This window comes from Oncorhynchus nerka, linkage group LG1 (assembly GCF_034236695.1).
Source record: "Oncorhynchus nerka isolate Pitt River linkage group LG1, Oner_Uvic_2.0, whole genome shotgun sequence".
Taxonomy (NCBI): Eukaryota; Metazoa; Chordata; class Actinopteri; order Salmoniformes; family Salmonidae; genus Oncorhynchus; species Oncorhynchus nerka.
In genome coordinates this window covers 20,337,801-20,353,928 of record NC_088396.1, presented here as the reverse complement: position 1 = coordinate 20,353,928, position 16,128 = coordinate 20,337,801, and the positions used below count along the sequence as shown (strand labels likewise).

The window sequence follows — 16,128 nt, the reverse complement described above, 5'->3', positions numbered from 1 at the left end:
AAATTCTTTTCACCAGCAGGTGCCACTAGTGTACACTGTGTTGATCAGATCCTTGAGTAATTAACCTATTTGACACAATTGGCTGGAAAGTCCCAATGCTTCAGAAAGCTCTCTTTCTCCATCACTAGTTAATAGTGTACAGAACAAACAGGTTATTTCTGACCCAGCCAGTTGGGTCACTTAGTTAGGTTAATGGCCTGGAGGCATGGTTTTAGTAGGGGCTTGGCTTTGCGATAGTTATTTTTGGCCACCCATGAGAGTAGACGTCACTCCAGTTAATCTGTTTTGTTGTATTGTCAACAAATGTTACGGTTGAGCACTGACACTTTTGTAGCTTCATGTGGTGTATACAAGTTGAGTTCCTCAAGTGCCTATGTGTATCCCAATGTTTCAATAGTTACCACTTTGTTATCATATTTAAATAATGATGTTATTAATTGCATATTAAAATATTGACTTGTAAATCAGAAACAATTCTAAAAATCAACCTGCAATAAAGCATGCTGGGAAATATGATAATGATGAGTGTAGTTTTGGCTTAACACTGGTTACTAACACCAACACAGGGGTTCTTTTACACCAATGAGTGTTAATTTAACACTTACAGAGTTAATTTAACACCATCATCAACACTATAAATGTCTCTCTCTCTCTCTGGTTTGGTAACAGTCTCTGTTAAATGTTCTCTACACTCTTCTTCGAGGAACCTTCAATGTTTCAATGTATCAACATTGAGGTTGAACACTGACAGTTTTGTAGCTACAATGAGGCTAACAGAGGTGTCTGAGCTCTTCAAGAGCCTATGCATATCCCAAAGTTGGAATAGTTACTACTTTATTCCTCTTGCTGCTCTGTAATTATTAGAATAATAAAATGATTTGTAGTGTATGAACTTAACATGATGAACAGGAATTACATTTATGCTAAAGGCAGAAATAACTGTCTGAAAGCCATGCCTCCGGTCTGATAGGCTGCCCCCTCTACAATATATGATCAAAAAGGTAAACATGTGAATCCCTCCCATCACAGGGGTTCTTCTGAGACCATTTTCGGGGGAGTTCTTTGATGAGCCCTTTTGAACTGGAAAGGTTCCGCCTGTGTGGCAACCCAAAAGGTTCTTCCTGGCGACAGGTAGCCTAGTGGTTAGAGTATTGAGTCAGAAATCAAAATGTTGCTTGTTCAAATACCTGAGGTGCAATGTACAAATATGATGATGTGCCCTTGAACAAGGCACTTAACCCTAATTTGCTCCAGGGGTACCGTACTACTATGACCCTGTAAAACAACACATTTCACCTCACCTATCCAGTGCTGCTGCTAGCGCCCCTGGGGGCCAAGGGGCTGGTGGCTGCATGGTGAATTGCAGAGGACAATTTGCAGCCAGAACAGAACACAGCTCTCCACTGCTCGGTACTTAAGGAGAAGCACTTTGACTAGAGACAGTTATTGTAATAAGTGGGCCTCATTGTCACCTTCTAAAGGGCAACAGCACAGACAAACTGAGATATTTCAACCTTGTCCTAGTGTAACTGTAGGAGAGAGAGAGAGAGAGAGAGAGAGAAAGAAAGAGAGAGGAGCAATGTGTGACACTATGATTCATATGTAAACCTGCAGAGACATGCTTTTATAAATACAAAGGAGTAATTAAGAAATATGTATTTCGCTGTCGCAGAATAATTTTCTCTATTATTCTGTCTATTGTTGAATTTATATTGCAGAGGTGGTGGATATGCTTAAGACAATGCTGAGTTTACCTATAAGGTTCGGGTTTGCAGGCAATATCTTAATGCTGTGTATGTTTTCCAGGCTGTATCACAACCAGCTGTGATTGGGAGTCCCATAGGGCAGCGTACAATTGGCCCAGCGTCGTCTGGATTAGGGTTTGGCCGGGGGAGGCCGGGGTAGGCCGGGTTTGGCCGGGGGAGGCCGGGTTTGGCCGGGGTAGGCCGGGTTTGGCCGGGGTAGGCCGGGTTTGGCCGGGATAGGCCGGGTTTGGCCGGGGTAGGTCGGGGTTTGGCCGGGGTAGGCCGGGGTAGGCCGGGTTTGGCCGGGGGAGGCCATCATTGTAAATAAGAATTTGTTCTTAGCTGACTTGCTTAGTTAAATAAAGGTTAAATACAAAATAAAATAAATAAATTCAACATCAAGTGATGAAAACTCTATTCCACTTCAATTCAACCCTGAGACAACCCTCTCTATGGAGCCCTCTACGGAACCCTCTCTACGGAACCCTCTCTGCGGAACCCTCTCTGCGGAATTCTCATTTATTAATCATAGTCATTCACAGACAGGCCAAAATACCTCTCTGAAACTACATTTAACAGTGTAACTGATACATTAGGCTGTAGTATGGACATATACTGGATTTGAAACGACATGTGATTCACTAACAGGAACATTGGCGTAGCAGCTGATCAGCTGGTTTTAATCCAGATATTTAACATGGTCTGTCCTATTAGTAGTTGAGCTCTTTATTGACTGTCTGCCAGCACTGATTGGCCTCAATCAATGTTTCCCCAAACTCGGGTTAAACACAGGTTCCACTTGTCGAAAGCTGTAATAGCCCTGTGTGAAACTTCCTCAAACAAGACATTTGACACCTCTTGTTCTGTCTCCAGGAAAGAAAAGAGTTTACTTACTATTTATTACTCGCCACTCAGCTTCTAAAACTGTAGAAATAAAAATGGGTTCAACCTAGCCAAGTCTGGAGTTCAGACTTAGAAGGCACCCGTGGCGGTTAGTGCCGTTTCAGTTGAGGAAGGACGCAACATTTTTTTCATGAACATGGCCTTATTTCTATTACAGCATTTTGGATGACTGTCATTCATATCCATTAACCCAGTTAAATGTAACACGCAATTGGTTTAGGCTACTACACGATACTCTCATTTTCCCTATACCCATCATGAGGTTGCTACAACCTAGCCTATGAATGAAAGTTTACAACATAGGTGCACACAGGCCGAGAGAAACATTTGAGGTGACAGACAGGGACACATGGACAGACAGTGATACATTCAATACCGCCTTTCACACTCTTGCCTGCATATAGTGTGTAATCCTTAGTCCAATAGTTGCAAACGAGAGTTTCTATTGGACAAATTCAGGTATGTTTATGCCCGTTTGGTTGCGTTTGCTTCTGTTTAAGAAACGTTTTTCAACAGAATCGGATGAATGAATACATCACTGATCACGCGTAAATACAATTCACATTCATAGCTGCCAAATTGGAATCCTTCTCTCATCTACGTGCTCTCCTCCTCTCACCTTTTCCATTTGCTTGTAGACTTCAATGCACAACACATCAGCTGTTTGTGACCAGGCGAAAAAACCTTTCTAAGCCAAACCATATCATAACCGCTACACACAGCCTACATTGTTGTCACCTGCTACAATCATGCAGTAACTTTACAGTGTACAGTCAGTAAGGGTCTGTAGTGACGCCTCTAACACTGAGATGCAGTGCCTTAGACCACTGCGCCTCTCGGGAGCCCCTATCTAGCTTTTTCTTGCTTCTACATAATTTTGGAATAAATTAATTTGTTCAAAACTGCTCAACTTTCTCTCTCTTTGAGTCAACTACTCACCACATTTCATGCACTGCAGTGCTAGCTAGCTGTAGCTTATGCTTTCAGTACTAGATTAATTCTCTGATCCTTTGATTGGGTGGACAACATGTCAGTTCAAGCTGCAAGAGCTCTGATAGGTTGGAGGACATTCTCTGGAAGTTGTCATAATTACTGTGTAAGTCTATGGAAGGGGGTGAGAACCATGAGCCTCCTACGTTTTGTATTGAAGTCAATTTACCCAGAGGAGGACTGAAGCTAGCTGTCTTCCAGCTACACCATGGTGCTACCCTACAGAGTGCTGTTGAGGCTACTGTAGACCTTCATTGCAAAACAGTGTGTTTTAATCAATTACTTGGTGACGTGATTATATTTAGTGTAGTTTTATCTTAAAAGGATAACTTTTTAAATGTTTTACAATAAAACAATTATAAAATTCACTGAGGAGGATGGTCACCCCCTTCCTCCTCTGAGGAGCCTCCACTGGAGGGCACATGATTACAGACATTGATTCAGCCATAGCATACAGTAAGCATTATTTTCCACAATTTCATTGGCAACAATATTTGAATACTCTAATTCAACATATTCCATGTGGGAGGAGATATACTTTCTCCAGCTGCATAGAGAATGTGAAAAATCGGTCGATGTGCCTTGACTATGGCTGACCCTGTAATACAACACATTTCATTGCACCTAGGTGACAATAAAAATATATATTATATTCATGTCACGCGCAGGACCTGAACCCTGTTTTCCTACAGGAGAAAACAACTTCTTAACCATTTTACCAAGAGAAAATTCCCTGTTGGGCTGAAGGTGACAGTGATTTTAAAGCCGCAGGTACTGCATCATGAAACCGTGAGCCTGACTCACATCCGCTATACAAATATAACTAATATTGCTGCTACCGTATTCTATATGCAATCCCTATTTAAGTGGATGCTTACTCATAGCATTGATGCTTATAAGGCAGACTTGATTTTTATTGGGACTGTACAGCCCTCTATGAGGCTACACCCATACAGCTATTTACAGACAGCAAATGCCACACCACCAACTAGCCATATGCATAATGTGGGGTTAGAATCATCACACAGTCAGACTTTCAAATCAGGACACAGCTTATGTGTGAGATGAGATGAAATCATGATCAGCAACACAAATGACATCTTAGGCAATGACATATCAGGCAAACTGTGACTGCTAGTTGTGTGAAATGCTGACATGACATACAGGTGTAGGATCTTAATTTGACCAGTTTCTCACAGCAGGAAATGTATCCTGCAGCAAAAGGAAATGTGCATTATTGTATGGATTATAATTAATGGAAATGTGTATAGGGGTTGATGCATTTTTTTTGTTAGCGCAAATCAAGTCTGACAATTTAAAATAAAAATTACTAACTTTTGAAGCATTTTAAACCACCTTTCAGTTTTCTCAATGTCATTCAATTCAGCATTGAAAAAAGTGTCAAGTTTAAATTTGCTCCACCTGAGCCAGTGTAAACACAGGTCAGAGACCACTATAACACACCAAATGTGTTTGATGGATCATTTTCGTGTTATTCTATGTCTCTTAAAGGGAAAGTAATCCAAAACGTATTGAAAGTCATCCGGTTACGTTACGTAGTTTGGGAGTGATGTTACTGATTACAATTTTGGACAGGTAACACGTAACTGTAATAGATTACATTTAGAAAGTAACTTAGCAACCCTGTATAAGGTAAAATAAGGCTTTTAAAGTTTGTGACTGTGATGTGGAGAATTAGGCTACAGCAACACAAGTCGGGAAGTCAAATGTCATATTGAAGTGCATGACAGCAAATAATAGCAGGAACAAAGATGCTCCAGTTGTTAAATTGTAACCACACTGTTGTTACGATATTAAAGCAATATGGTGCAACATGTTGCATTAGGACACTCCTACTATAAAGCCACATGTTATCAGTCGATGCAGCTTCACGGAAGATACTATCTTACAAGCAAACAAACGCAGATGAACTGAAACTGTACAGTAAGTCCGTATTGATTAAGAATAACGCGTATTCAATCATGGCCAATGTAGGCTATATGCCTCTACAATAACAGCGCACATTTATTGTCTGACTTGTGGGCTACAGTGTTGCACATTTGTGCTGCAACAGTTGGCCACTTACATAAAGCGATGTGGCTGCTATTCTTACAATATCATATCACCCCGAGTTCCTATCGATTCCCTCCCTCGCAGTCTATTGTAATATTCCCAGCAGTCTATTTACTAACTGCAGTAAATTGTTTGGAAGCTTCCCTTTAAATTGCACGTACCTGATATTCCTCCGCCGATCACAATAACGTCGTATGTGTTCTGTGCTGTCATGGTGTTGTTTTGCCGGTCTCTCTCTTTCTCTCTCTGTACGTCCGCTGCCTGCGGTTCGCTCGCCTCGCTCGGTGCTGGACGCCAGGCGAACAGAGGATCGCATCTGTATTAAAAGCGGGGGAGACAAGCCCACTTGAGCCGACTCCGCCTACGGGTTGCAGCCTAGCCTACTCTGCATGATTTTATTCTGATGTCAGGGGTGAGAGAGGGACCACACATGCTCTTTGTCCTAGAACGACACCTGCTCCAATTGGCTAGACCTACTGTAGTATATAATTTGGACATTATATACTGAGATAAGCTAGTGTGATTGCATGCTTAGTAGCAATATGTTGTTTTGCAATCAGGCACTAATCCTGTAAAACAAGATTACAGTTACAGTATTCATGATACAGTATCAGGTGTTGACGTGTTGCAGTATCAAGTTATGGAGGGTCAGTTTAAAGTTTTTCACTTGTGACCAGACATTGGTCAATGGTCATTATAGAAAGGCTAACATTATATATGAGTTATTATGCATGGAAAAGTCATGACTAGTCTTCATGACTGAACATGATAGCAAAGCATGAGCTAAGTGACACCGTTAAATTACGTGTGATACATTTATTAGTTGTTATTCATACTGTAAACCATAGGCTATATAGGCCTAAATCTGTCCATATAAATCTATTTACAATTTGGATTTAGTCATTTATGTTGCCCCCCTGTGGAAATATTTGGTCATCAAAACACGGAATAAATGGCCTTTTTCACTCTCTGATTATGAGCCTTTTACACTGCCATGGGGTCCAAAACAACCTCCAGCTAACTGAGCCCCTTTCTCTAGCCCTGGCCCAGCCCTTTCTCTAGCCCTGGCCCAGCCCTTTCTCTAGCCCTGGCCCAGCCCTTTCTCTAGCCCTGGCCCAGCCCTGGCCCAGCCCTTTCTCTAGCCCTGGCCCAGCCCTGGACCAGCCATTTCTCTAGCCCTGGCCCAACCCTTTCTCTAGCCCTGGCCCAGCCCTGGCCCATATATTTCTCTAGCCCTGGCCCAGCCCTTTCTCTAGCCCTGGCCCAGCCCTGGCCCAGCCCTTTCTCTAGCCCTGGCCCAGCCCTGGCTCAGCCCTTTCTCTAGCCCTGGCCCAGCCCTTTCTCTAGCCCTGGCCCAGCCCTTTCTCTAGCCCTGGCCCAGCCCTTTCTCTAGCCCTGGCCCAGCCTTTTCTCTAGCCCTGGCCCAGCCCTTTCTCTAGCCCTGGCCCAGCCCTGGCCCAGCCCTTTCTCTAGCCCTGGCCAAGCCCTTTCTCTAGCCCTGGCTCAGCCCTTTCTCTAGCCCTGGCCCAGCCCTTTCTCTATCCCTGGCCCAGCCCTTTCTCTAGCCCTGGCCCAGCCCTTTCTCTAGCCCTGGCCCATCCCTGGCCCAGCCCTTTCTCTAGCCCTGGCCCAGCCCTTTCTCTAGCCCTGGCCCAGCCCCGGCCCAGCCCTTTCTCTAGCCCTGGCCCAGCCCTTTCTCTAGCCCTGGCCCAGCCCTTTCTCTAGCCCTGGCCCAGCCCTGGCCCAGCCCTTTCTCTAGCCCTGGCCCAGCCCTTTCTCTAGCCCTGGCCCAGCCCTTTCTCTAGCCCTGGCCTAGCCCTTTCTCTAGCCCTGGCCCATCCCTTTCTTTAGCCCTGGCCCATCCCTTTCTCTAGCCCTGGCCCATCCCTTTCTCTAGCCCTGGTCCAGCCCTGGCCCAGCCCTTTCTCTAGCCCTGGCCTAGCCCTTTCTCTAGCCCTGGCCCATCCCTTTCTCTATCCCTGGCCCAGCCCTTTCTCTAGCCCTGGCCCAGCCCTTTCTCTAGCCCTGGCCCAGCCCTTTCTCTAGCCCTGGCCCAGCCCTTTCTCTAGCCCTGGCCCAGCCCTGGCCCAGCCCTTTCTCTAGCCCTGGCCCAGCCCTTTCTCTAGCCCTGGCCTAGCCCTTTCTCTAGCCCTGGCCCATCCCTTTCTCTAGCCCTGGCCCAGCCCTTTCTCTAGCCCTGGCCCAGCCTTTTCTCTAGCCCTGGCCCAGCCCTTTCTCTAGCCCTGGCCCAGCCCTGGCCCAGCCCTTTCTCTAGCCCTGGCCCAGCCCTTTCTCTAGCCCTGGCTCAGCCCTTTCTCTAGCCCTGGCCCAGCCCTTTCTCTAGCACTGGCCCAGCACTAATGCACATTCCCATATTGCGTGTAAAAATGTCCCAGTGTCTTTATGGCATTTCACAGATATGAAGCCTTGTTGGGGTCCAATAAAACCTATGTAGTATTTTGTATTGAGAAAGTTTCCCGCTCACTTCCCTTATGTTCCTCCCTGAGCTGGACAAGATCTTCAACCAGGTATCATCCTCAATTTCACACTTAAGGTCAATTTGCCATATTGTTCTGAGGTTTTTACAATGTTCACTCTGCAGATGACTAACTATTGAGTCAAAAATGGCTGCTTTATGTTTGGGTAATTCCAAATACACAGCTATTGGGTCCTTTCCTGGATTTTGTTGATAGCCTGTTAACAAACATTCAATTGTAAATATTTCCAGAAATATTTCTCTCACATCATATTTTCGTACCAAATCTGAGTATGACATTAAAACATCTTCATTTTACAGATCACCTATAGTATGAATTATTTTCATTAGCCACTGTTTCCAGTACACAGATTTGTTTCATGTCTTTAGCCTAGGATTGTGTCACAATGATGAGTATTCTTGTTATAGATGTGAAATTCCACATATCGTGTGTACTGTTCTCCACACTTATTTTGAGTGTAACAAAATTGGGTTGGGAGTTTGACAGACCTCTCCCCTGTAGGACTATATAACAGAGTACCAACAGACCTCTCCCCTGTAGGACTATATAACAGAGTATCAACAGACCTCTCCCCTGTAGGACTATATAACAGAGTATCAACAGACCTCTCCCCTGTAGGACTATATAACAGAGTATCAACAGACCTCTCCCCTGTAGGACTATATAACCGAGTATCAACAGACCTCTCCCCTGTAGGACTATATAACAGAGTATCAACAGACCTCTCCCCTGTAGGACTATATAACAGAGTATCAACAGACCTCTCCCCTGTAGCCCTGTAGGACTATATAACAGAGTATCAACAGACCTCTCCCCAGTAGGACTATATAACAGAGTACCAACAGACCTCTCCCCTGTAGGACTATATAACAGAGTACCAACAGACCTCTCCCCTGTAGGACTATATAACAGAGTATCAACAGACCTCTCCCCTGTAGGACTATATAACAGAGTATCAACAGACCTCTCCCCTGTAGGACTATATAACAGAGTATCAACAGACCTCTCCCCTGTAGGACTATATAACAGAGTATCAACAGACCTCTCCCCTGTAGGACTATATAACAGAGTATCAACAGAACTCTCCCCAGTAGGACTATATAACAGAGTATCAACAGACCTCTCCCCTGTAGGACTATATAACAGAGTACCAACAGACCTCTCCCCTGTAGGACTATATAACAGAGTATCAACAGACCTCTCCCCAGTAGGACTATATAACAGAGTATCAACAGACCTCTCCCCTGTAGGACTATATAACAGAGTATCAACAGACCTCTCCCCTGTAGGACTATATAACAGAGTATCAACAGAACTCTCCCCAGTAGGACTATATAACAGAGTATCAACAGACCTCTCCCCTGTAGGACTATATAACAGAGTACCAACAGACCTCTCCCCTGTAGGACTATATAACAGAGTATCAACAGACCTCTCCCCTGTAGGACTATATAACAGAGTATCAACAGACCTCTCCCCTGTAGGACTATATAACAGAGTATCAACAGACCTCTCCCCAGTAGGACCCTATAACAGAGTATCAACAGACCGCTCCCCTGTAGGACTATATAACAGAGTATCAACATAACTCTCCCATGTAGGACTATATAACAGAGTACCAACAGACCTCTCCCCAGTAGGACTATATAACAGAGTACCAACAGACCTCTCCCCTGTAGGACTATATAACAGAGTATCAACAGACCTCTCCCCTGTAGGACTATATAACAGAGTATCAACAGACCTCTCCCCTGTAGGACTATATAACAGAGTATCAACAGACCTCTCCCCTGTAGGACTATATAACAGAGTATCAACAGAACTCTCCCCTGCAGGACCCTATAACAGAGTATCAACAGACCTCTCCCCAGTAGGACCCTATAACAGAGTATCAACAGACCTCTCCCCTGTAGGACTATATAACAGAGTATCAACAGACCTCTCCCCAGTAGGACTATATAACAGAGTATCAACAGACCTCTCCCCTGTAGGACTATATAACAGAGTATCAACAGACCTCTCCCCTGTAGGACCCTATAACAGAGTATCAACAGACCTCTCCCCTGTAGGACTATATAACAGAGTATCAACAGACCTCTCCCCTGTAGGACTATATAACAGAGTATCAACAGACCTCTCCCCTGTAGGACTATATAACAGAGTATCAACAGACCTCTCCCTGTAGGACTATATAACAGAGTATCAACATACCTCTCCCCTGTAGGACTATATAACAGAGTATCAACAGACCTCTCCCCAGTAGGACTATATAACAGAGTATCAACAGACCTCTCCCCTGTAGGACTATATAACAGAGTATCAACAGACCTCTCCCCTGTAGGACTATATAACAGAGTATCAACAGACCTCTCCCCAGTAGGACTATATAACAGAGTATCAACAGACCTCTCCCCTGTAGGACTATATAACAGAGTATCAACAGACCTCTCCCCTGTAGGACTATATAACAGAGTATCAACAGACCTCTCCCCTGTAGGACTATATAACAGAGTATCAACAGACCTCTCCCCTGTAGGACTATATAACAGAGTACCAACAGACCTCTCCCCTGTAGGACTATATAACACAGTACCAACACCTCTCCCAGTAGGACTAACAGAGTATCCCCTGTAGGACTATATAACAGAGTATCAACAGACCTCTCCCCTGTAGGACTATATAACAGAGTATCAACAGACCTCTCCCCTGTAGGACTATATAACAGAGTATCAACAGACCTCTCCCCTGTAGGACTATATAACAGAGTATCAACAGACCTCTCCCCTGTAGGACTATATAACAGAGTATCAACAGACCTCTCCCCTGTAGGACTATATAACAGAGTATCAACAGACCTCTCCCCAGTAGGACTATATAACAGAGTATCAACAGACCTCTCCCTGTAGGACTATATAACAGAGTATCAACAGACCTCTCCCCTGTAGGACTATATAACAGAGTATCAACAGACCTCTCCCCTGTAGGACTATATAACAGAGTACCAACAGACCTCTCCCCTGTAGGACTATATAACAGAGTATCAACAGACCTCTCCCCTGTAGGACTATATAACAGAGTATCAACAGACCTCTCCCCTGTAGGACTATATAACAGAGTCAACAGACCTCTCCTGTAGGACTATATAACAGACCTCTCCCCTGTAGGACTATATAACAGAGTATCAAAAGACCTCTCCCCTGATTATTTTCTCAAATGATGACAGAAGTGTGTGCTACGGGGCAATAGTCATTTAGTTCAGTTATCTTTCCTTCTTGGGTACAGGAACAATGGTGGTTATCTTGAAGCATGTGGGGACAGCAGACTGGGATAGGGAGAGATTGAATATGTCCGTAAACACACCAGCCAGCTGATCTGCGCATGCTCTGAGGACGCGGCTAGGGATGCCGTCTGGGCCGGCGGCCTTGCGAGGGTTAACACTTTTAAATTTCTTACTCACATCGGCCATGGAGATGGAGGGGGGCGAAGTCCTTGGTACCAGGCCGCGTTGGTGGCACTGTATTATCCTCAAAGCGTGCAAAGAAGGTGTTTAGTTTGTCTGGAAACGAGACGTCACGGACGACGTGGCTGGTTTTCTTTATGTAGTCCGTGATTGTCTGTAGACCCTGCCACATACGTCTTGTGTCTGAGCCGTTGAATTGCGACTCCACTTTGTCTTAATACTGACATTTTGCTTGTTTGATTGCCTTGCAGAGGGAATAACTAAACTGTTTATATTTGGCCATATTCCCAGTCATCTTTCCATGGTTGAATGCAGTGTTTCGCACTTTCAGTTTTGCGCGAATGTCGCCATCTATCCACAGTTTCTGGTTAGGGTAGGTTTTAATAGTCATAGTGGGTACAACATCTCCAATGCACTCCTTTATAAACTCAGGAATGTCAATATACTTTTTATAATATTCTACAGGAAGGCCGTCTAGATTGGCTGATTTCCCTGTTTTCATAGATAAAGTGTCATTTCTAACCTCCTCTTCTGTTATAGTGCAGTCCAGGTCCTCTACCTGGCTATCTGATAATACAGGTAATTCTATACCAAAAGTATCCATATCTATGGGGCTTGCTGAACAGGAGGATGTATATAAATCTCCATAAAAACATTGAAACACACTGTTTATCTCTTTGGATGAGGTCACCAGCTTATTGCCCTTCTTAATAGCTGGTTTTACTTTAGAAGTGATCTGCATTTTTAGTTGCCTTGCTAGTATCCTGTCCGTCTTCTCACCTCCCTCATAAAAACTTGTTCTGAACAGTCTGAACTGTGCATATTCTGCCTTTTTATGTCCAGCACCTAAAATGTTCTACTGCTTGTGTTCCTGCACCCCTTAATAAAATATTGGCTCAAAGGTATTGTGGAGTTCCTGCACCTAAAAACAGTATAAACAGTACCGGAACTGAAAATGAGTCCGTGAGTATTTCAGTCCAAGTCACTGCACATATAGCTACACCCCCCCCCCCATTCTGGGTTAGGCCTAGTGATAAAATATTAGCATAGATGTAGGATCGTAATTTTGATCACCCTGTTGTTGCAGGAAATTTCCTGGACAGCAGGAAATTCAAACTTGTAGGTTTAAAAAGGCTTCTAAAATGAATTATTTCCACTTTAAAATGTCAGACTTGATTTGCCCAAACAGAAAATGTATCAACCCCTACAAAAATGTCCATTCATTATAATCCACACGATAATTCACATTTCCTGTTGCTGCAGAATGATCTTCCTGCTGTGAGAATATGATCAAATGAAGATACTATATATCTAGGTGAATGCATGGAAATCATTTTGGTTTCTCCCGTTTGCGAGGTGTTTTCATTGTTTATTAGAATGCAAATGATGAATTTGCTTTGATAAATGCATCACGCATTAGACATTTACTATGTAAAAAGAACAATACTAATGCCTTTCAGGTGAGCTATCACTGTTTACCGAGAATGTGTAGAAGTGCTAATAGTTTATGCCGTAGACGGCTGGGTTGGCTGTAGTTAGATGAGTCTTTAGTTTGGGTTGATGTAGAAATGCAGTATGAGTATACCAAACCATTGTGACATGCAAAGACAGAGGAGATAGAATGTAGCTGTCAGAGTTGGGGATCAATTCCAGTGAGACCATAGTAAGGTTAGAAAAGGATCCAGAAATATTGTATGAGGATTTAGATTTAGTTCATGGACAGAGTTGCTCAAAACTGCAGGCAATGTTTGAGAGTGGAGTTTATTCAACAGTTGTGCGTATTCCAATGGTCCAACAGAGGGCGATGATGTCCCACCATACCTTTTACTCTGGACAACAGGATTCAATTCAAGTACCCAGTCCAAAAATAACCCATATCCCTATACAGTTTTGGTGTTACCAGCTCTGAAAAGACCAGATAGGTATAAGCAATATGTTTGGGGATGGCTACTCTAAGCCTTCCGATGAATTTAGGAGAGCTTTGTCATATCGCTTACACCTCTAATATCTCCTTCAGGGCTACAGAAACGTAAGATAAAGAGGAAAAGGGTAGTTTCTGGACTGGGCTATAGAGGGCGGGTTGTAACTTGTTTTTCTTGTTGACTGTATACTGGAAATACAATTTAAGATGATTGTATATTTTTTAACTACAGATGATGGTGATGGATGGGTTAATGCTCTACAGTAATGAAGAGAATTGTACCATATCTTCTGTAACTCGAGAAATAAAAACGAGAAATAATATAAATGCAGGTTATTTTGCTCAAGTTGAATAACATTAACACACTCGATCCATTTTCTCTCTCACGTTCAGCATTCCACCTGTTATCTTCCTATGGATCCACTGTATATCAAATCCAATGTTATTCGTCACATGCTTCGTAAACAGTGAGATGACAGTGAGATGCTTACCTACCGTTCTTCACAATGCAGAGAGAGAAATGAACACGTAATAATAAAAGTTATAATGAATACACAATGAGTAACGATAACTTGGTTATATACACAGGGTACCAGTAATGGGTGGATGTGCAGGGGTACGAGGTAATTGAGGTACATATAACTATGAATGAAGTTACTGAATAAAGCCGGATACATAATAAACAGTAGCAGCAGCGTATGTTACGAGTAAAAAAAGTTTGTGCGAAAAGGGTAAATGCAGATAATGAGGGAAGCTATTTGGTTTACCATTTAACTAACTATTTATCGGTCTTATGACTTGGGGAGTAGAAGATGTTCAGGGTCCAGTCGGTTCCAGACTTGCATCGGTACCACTTGCCGTGTGATAGCAGAAAGAACAGTCTATGATTTGGATGGCTGGAGTCTTGGAAAATGTATAGGGCCTCCTGACATCGCCTGGTATAGAGGTCCTAGGTGGCAGGGAACTCGAAACTAGTGATGTACTAGACCGTACGCAGTATCCCCTGTTGCGCCTTGCAGTCGGATGCCAAGCAGTTGCCATACCAGGCGGTGATGCAGCCAGTCAATATGTTCTCCATGGCACAGCTTTAGAACTTTTTGAGGATCATGACAAATCTTTTCAGCTTCCTGAGGGGGAAGAGGCATTGTCATGTCATTTTCTTTACTGTGTTGGTGTGTGTGTGTTGTGGACCATTCTAGACCTTAGTGATGTGGACACTGAGGAACTTGAAGCTCTCAACCCTCTCCACTACAGCCTCATCGATGTGAATGTGGGCGTGCTCGGCCCTCCATTTCCTGTAGTCCACGATCAGCTCCTTTGTCTTGCTGACGTTAAGTGAGAGGTTGTTGTCCTGGCACCACACTGTCAGGTCTCTGACCTGCTCCATATAGGCTGTCTCATTTGTCTTTGGTTATCCTGCCTAGCACTGTTGTGTCATCAGCAAACTTAATGATAGTGTTGGAGTCTTGCGCGGCCATGCAGTTGTGGGTAAACAGGGAGTACAGGAGGGGACTAAGCACACACCCCTGAAGCCCCCCTGTGTTGAGGGTGAGCGCATCTCCCTGACTAAGGGCCTTCTCCCAAGATTGCTTAGTTTGGCCTGGCGGCCAGCTCTAGAAAGAGTCTTGGTGGTTCCAAACTTGTATCATTTAAGAATGATGGAGGCCACTGTGTTCTTGGGGACCTTCAATGCTGCAGACATTTTTTGGTACCCTTCCGCAGATCTGTGCCTCAACACAATCCAGTCTCAGAGCTCTATGGACAATTCCTTCGACCTCGTGGCTTTGTTTTTGCTCTGACATGAACTGTCAACTGTGGGACCTTATATAGACAGGTGTGTGCCTTTCCAAATCATGTCCAATCAATTGAATTTACTACAGGTGGACTCCAATCAAGTTGTAGAAACATCTCAAGGATGATCAATGGAAACAGGATGCACCTGAGCTCAATTTTGAGTCTCATAGCAAAGGGTCTGAATACTTATGTAAATAAGGTATTATTATTTTATTTTTTATATATATACATTTAAAAAGTTAAGAATTTGCTAAAAAAAATAATCTAAAAAACAGTTTTTGCTTTGTCATTATGGGGTATTGTGTATAGATTGATGAGGAATGTTTTATTAATCAATTTTAGAAAAAGGCTGTAACGTAACAAAATGTGGAAAAAGGGAAGGGGTCTGAATCATTTCCAAATGTAGGGAGCATCCAACACATCCACTCATTTTACCACATCCACTTTTTACCTGGCATAGTTCACCACTATATTACCTTTGATGTCTAATATAAAGACCTTTGATTGTGTCCAAATGCGCTACATGATTCAAACTAAAATGTTGGATCCAACAACCCAACCCTGCAGCGACTGGCCAAATGGATCCTGTTGTGTCTTGGACCATCTAGAAAGCATCACAGTGAACAGAATGATGTGAAGTCAGAATCAAATTACAAACATATGGCTATGAATGATAATTTCCTTTGTATGATTTTTATTGAACCTTGAATGGTTATGATTATCACCGTTGTGAGGGAAATGATT

At 43.5% G+C, this 16,128-nt stretch overlaps 1 protein-coding gene across 1 annotated transcript in view; it reads right to left on the bottom strand.

Annotated features, from left to right (window-relative positions):
- mao (monoamine oxidase) overlaps window positions 1-6,076 on the bottom strand; it is a 52,498-nt gene extending 46,422 nt beyond the window's left edge. Inside the window, 2 exon segments of the mRNA XM_029639573.2 lie at window positions 5,873-5,949; window positions 5,951-6,076. Of these exon segments, the coding sequence (XP_029495433.2) occupies window positions 5,873-5,949; window positions 5,951-6,027 (154 nt within the window). The 5' untranslated portion in view covers window positions 6,028-6,076.
- Window positions 6,077-16,128: the final 10,052 nt, after the last annotated feature.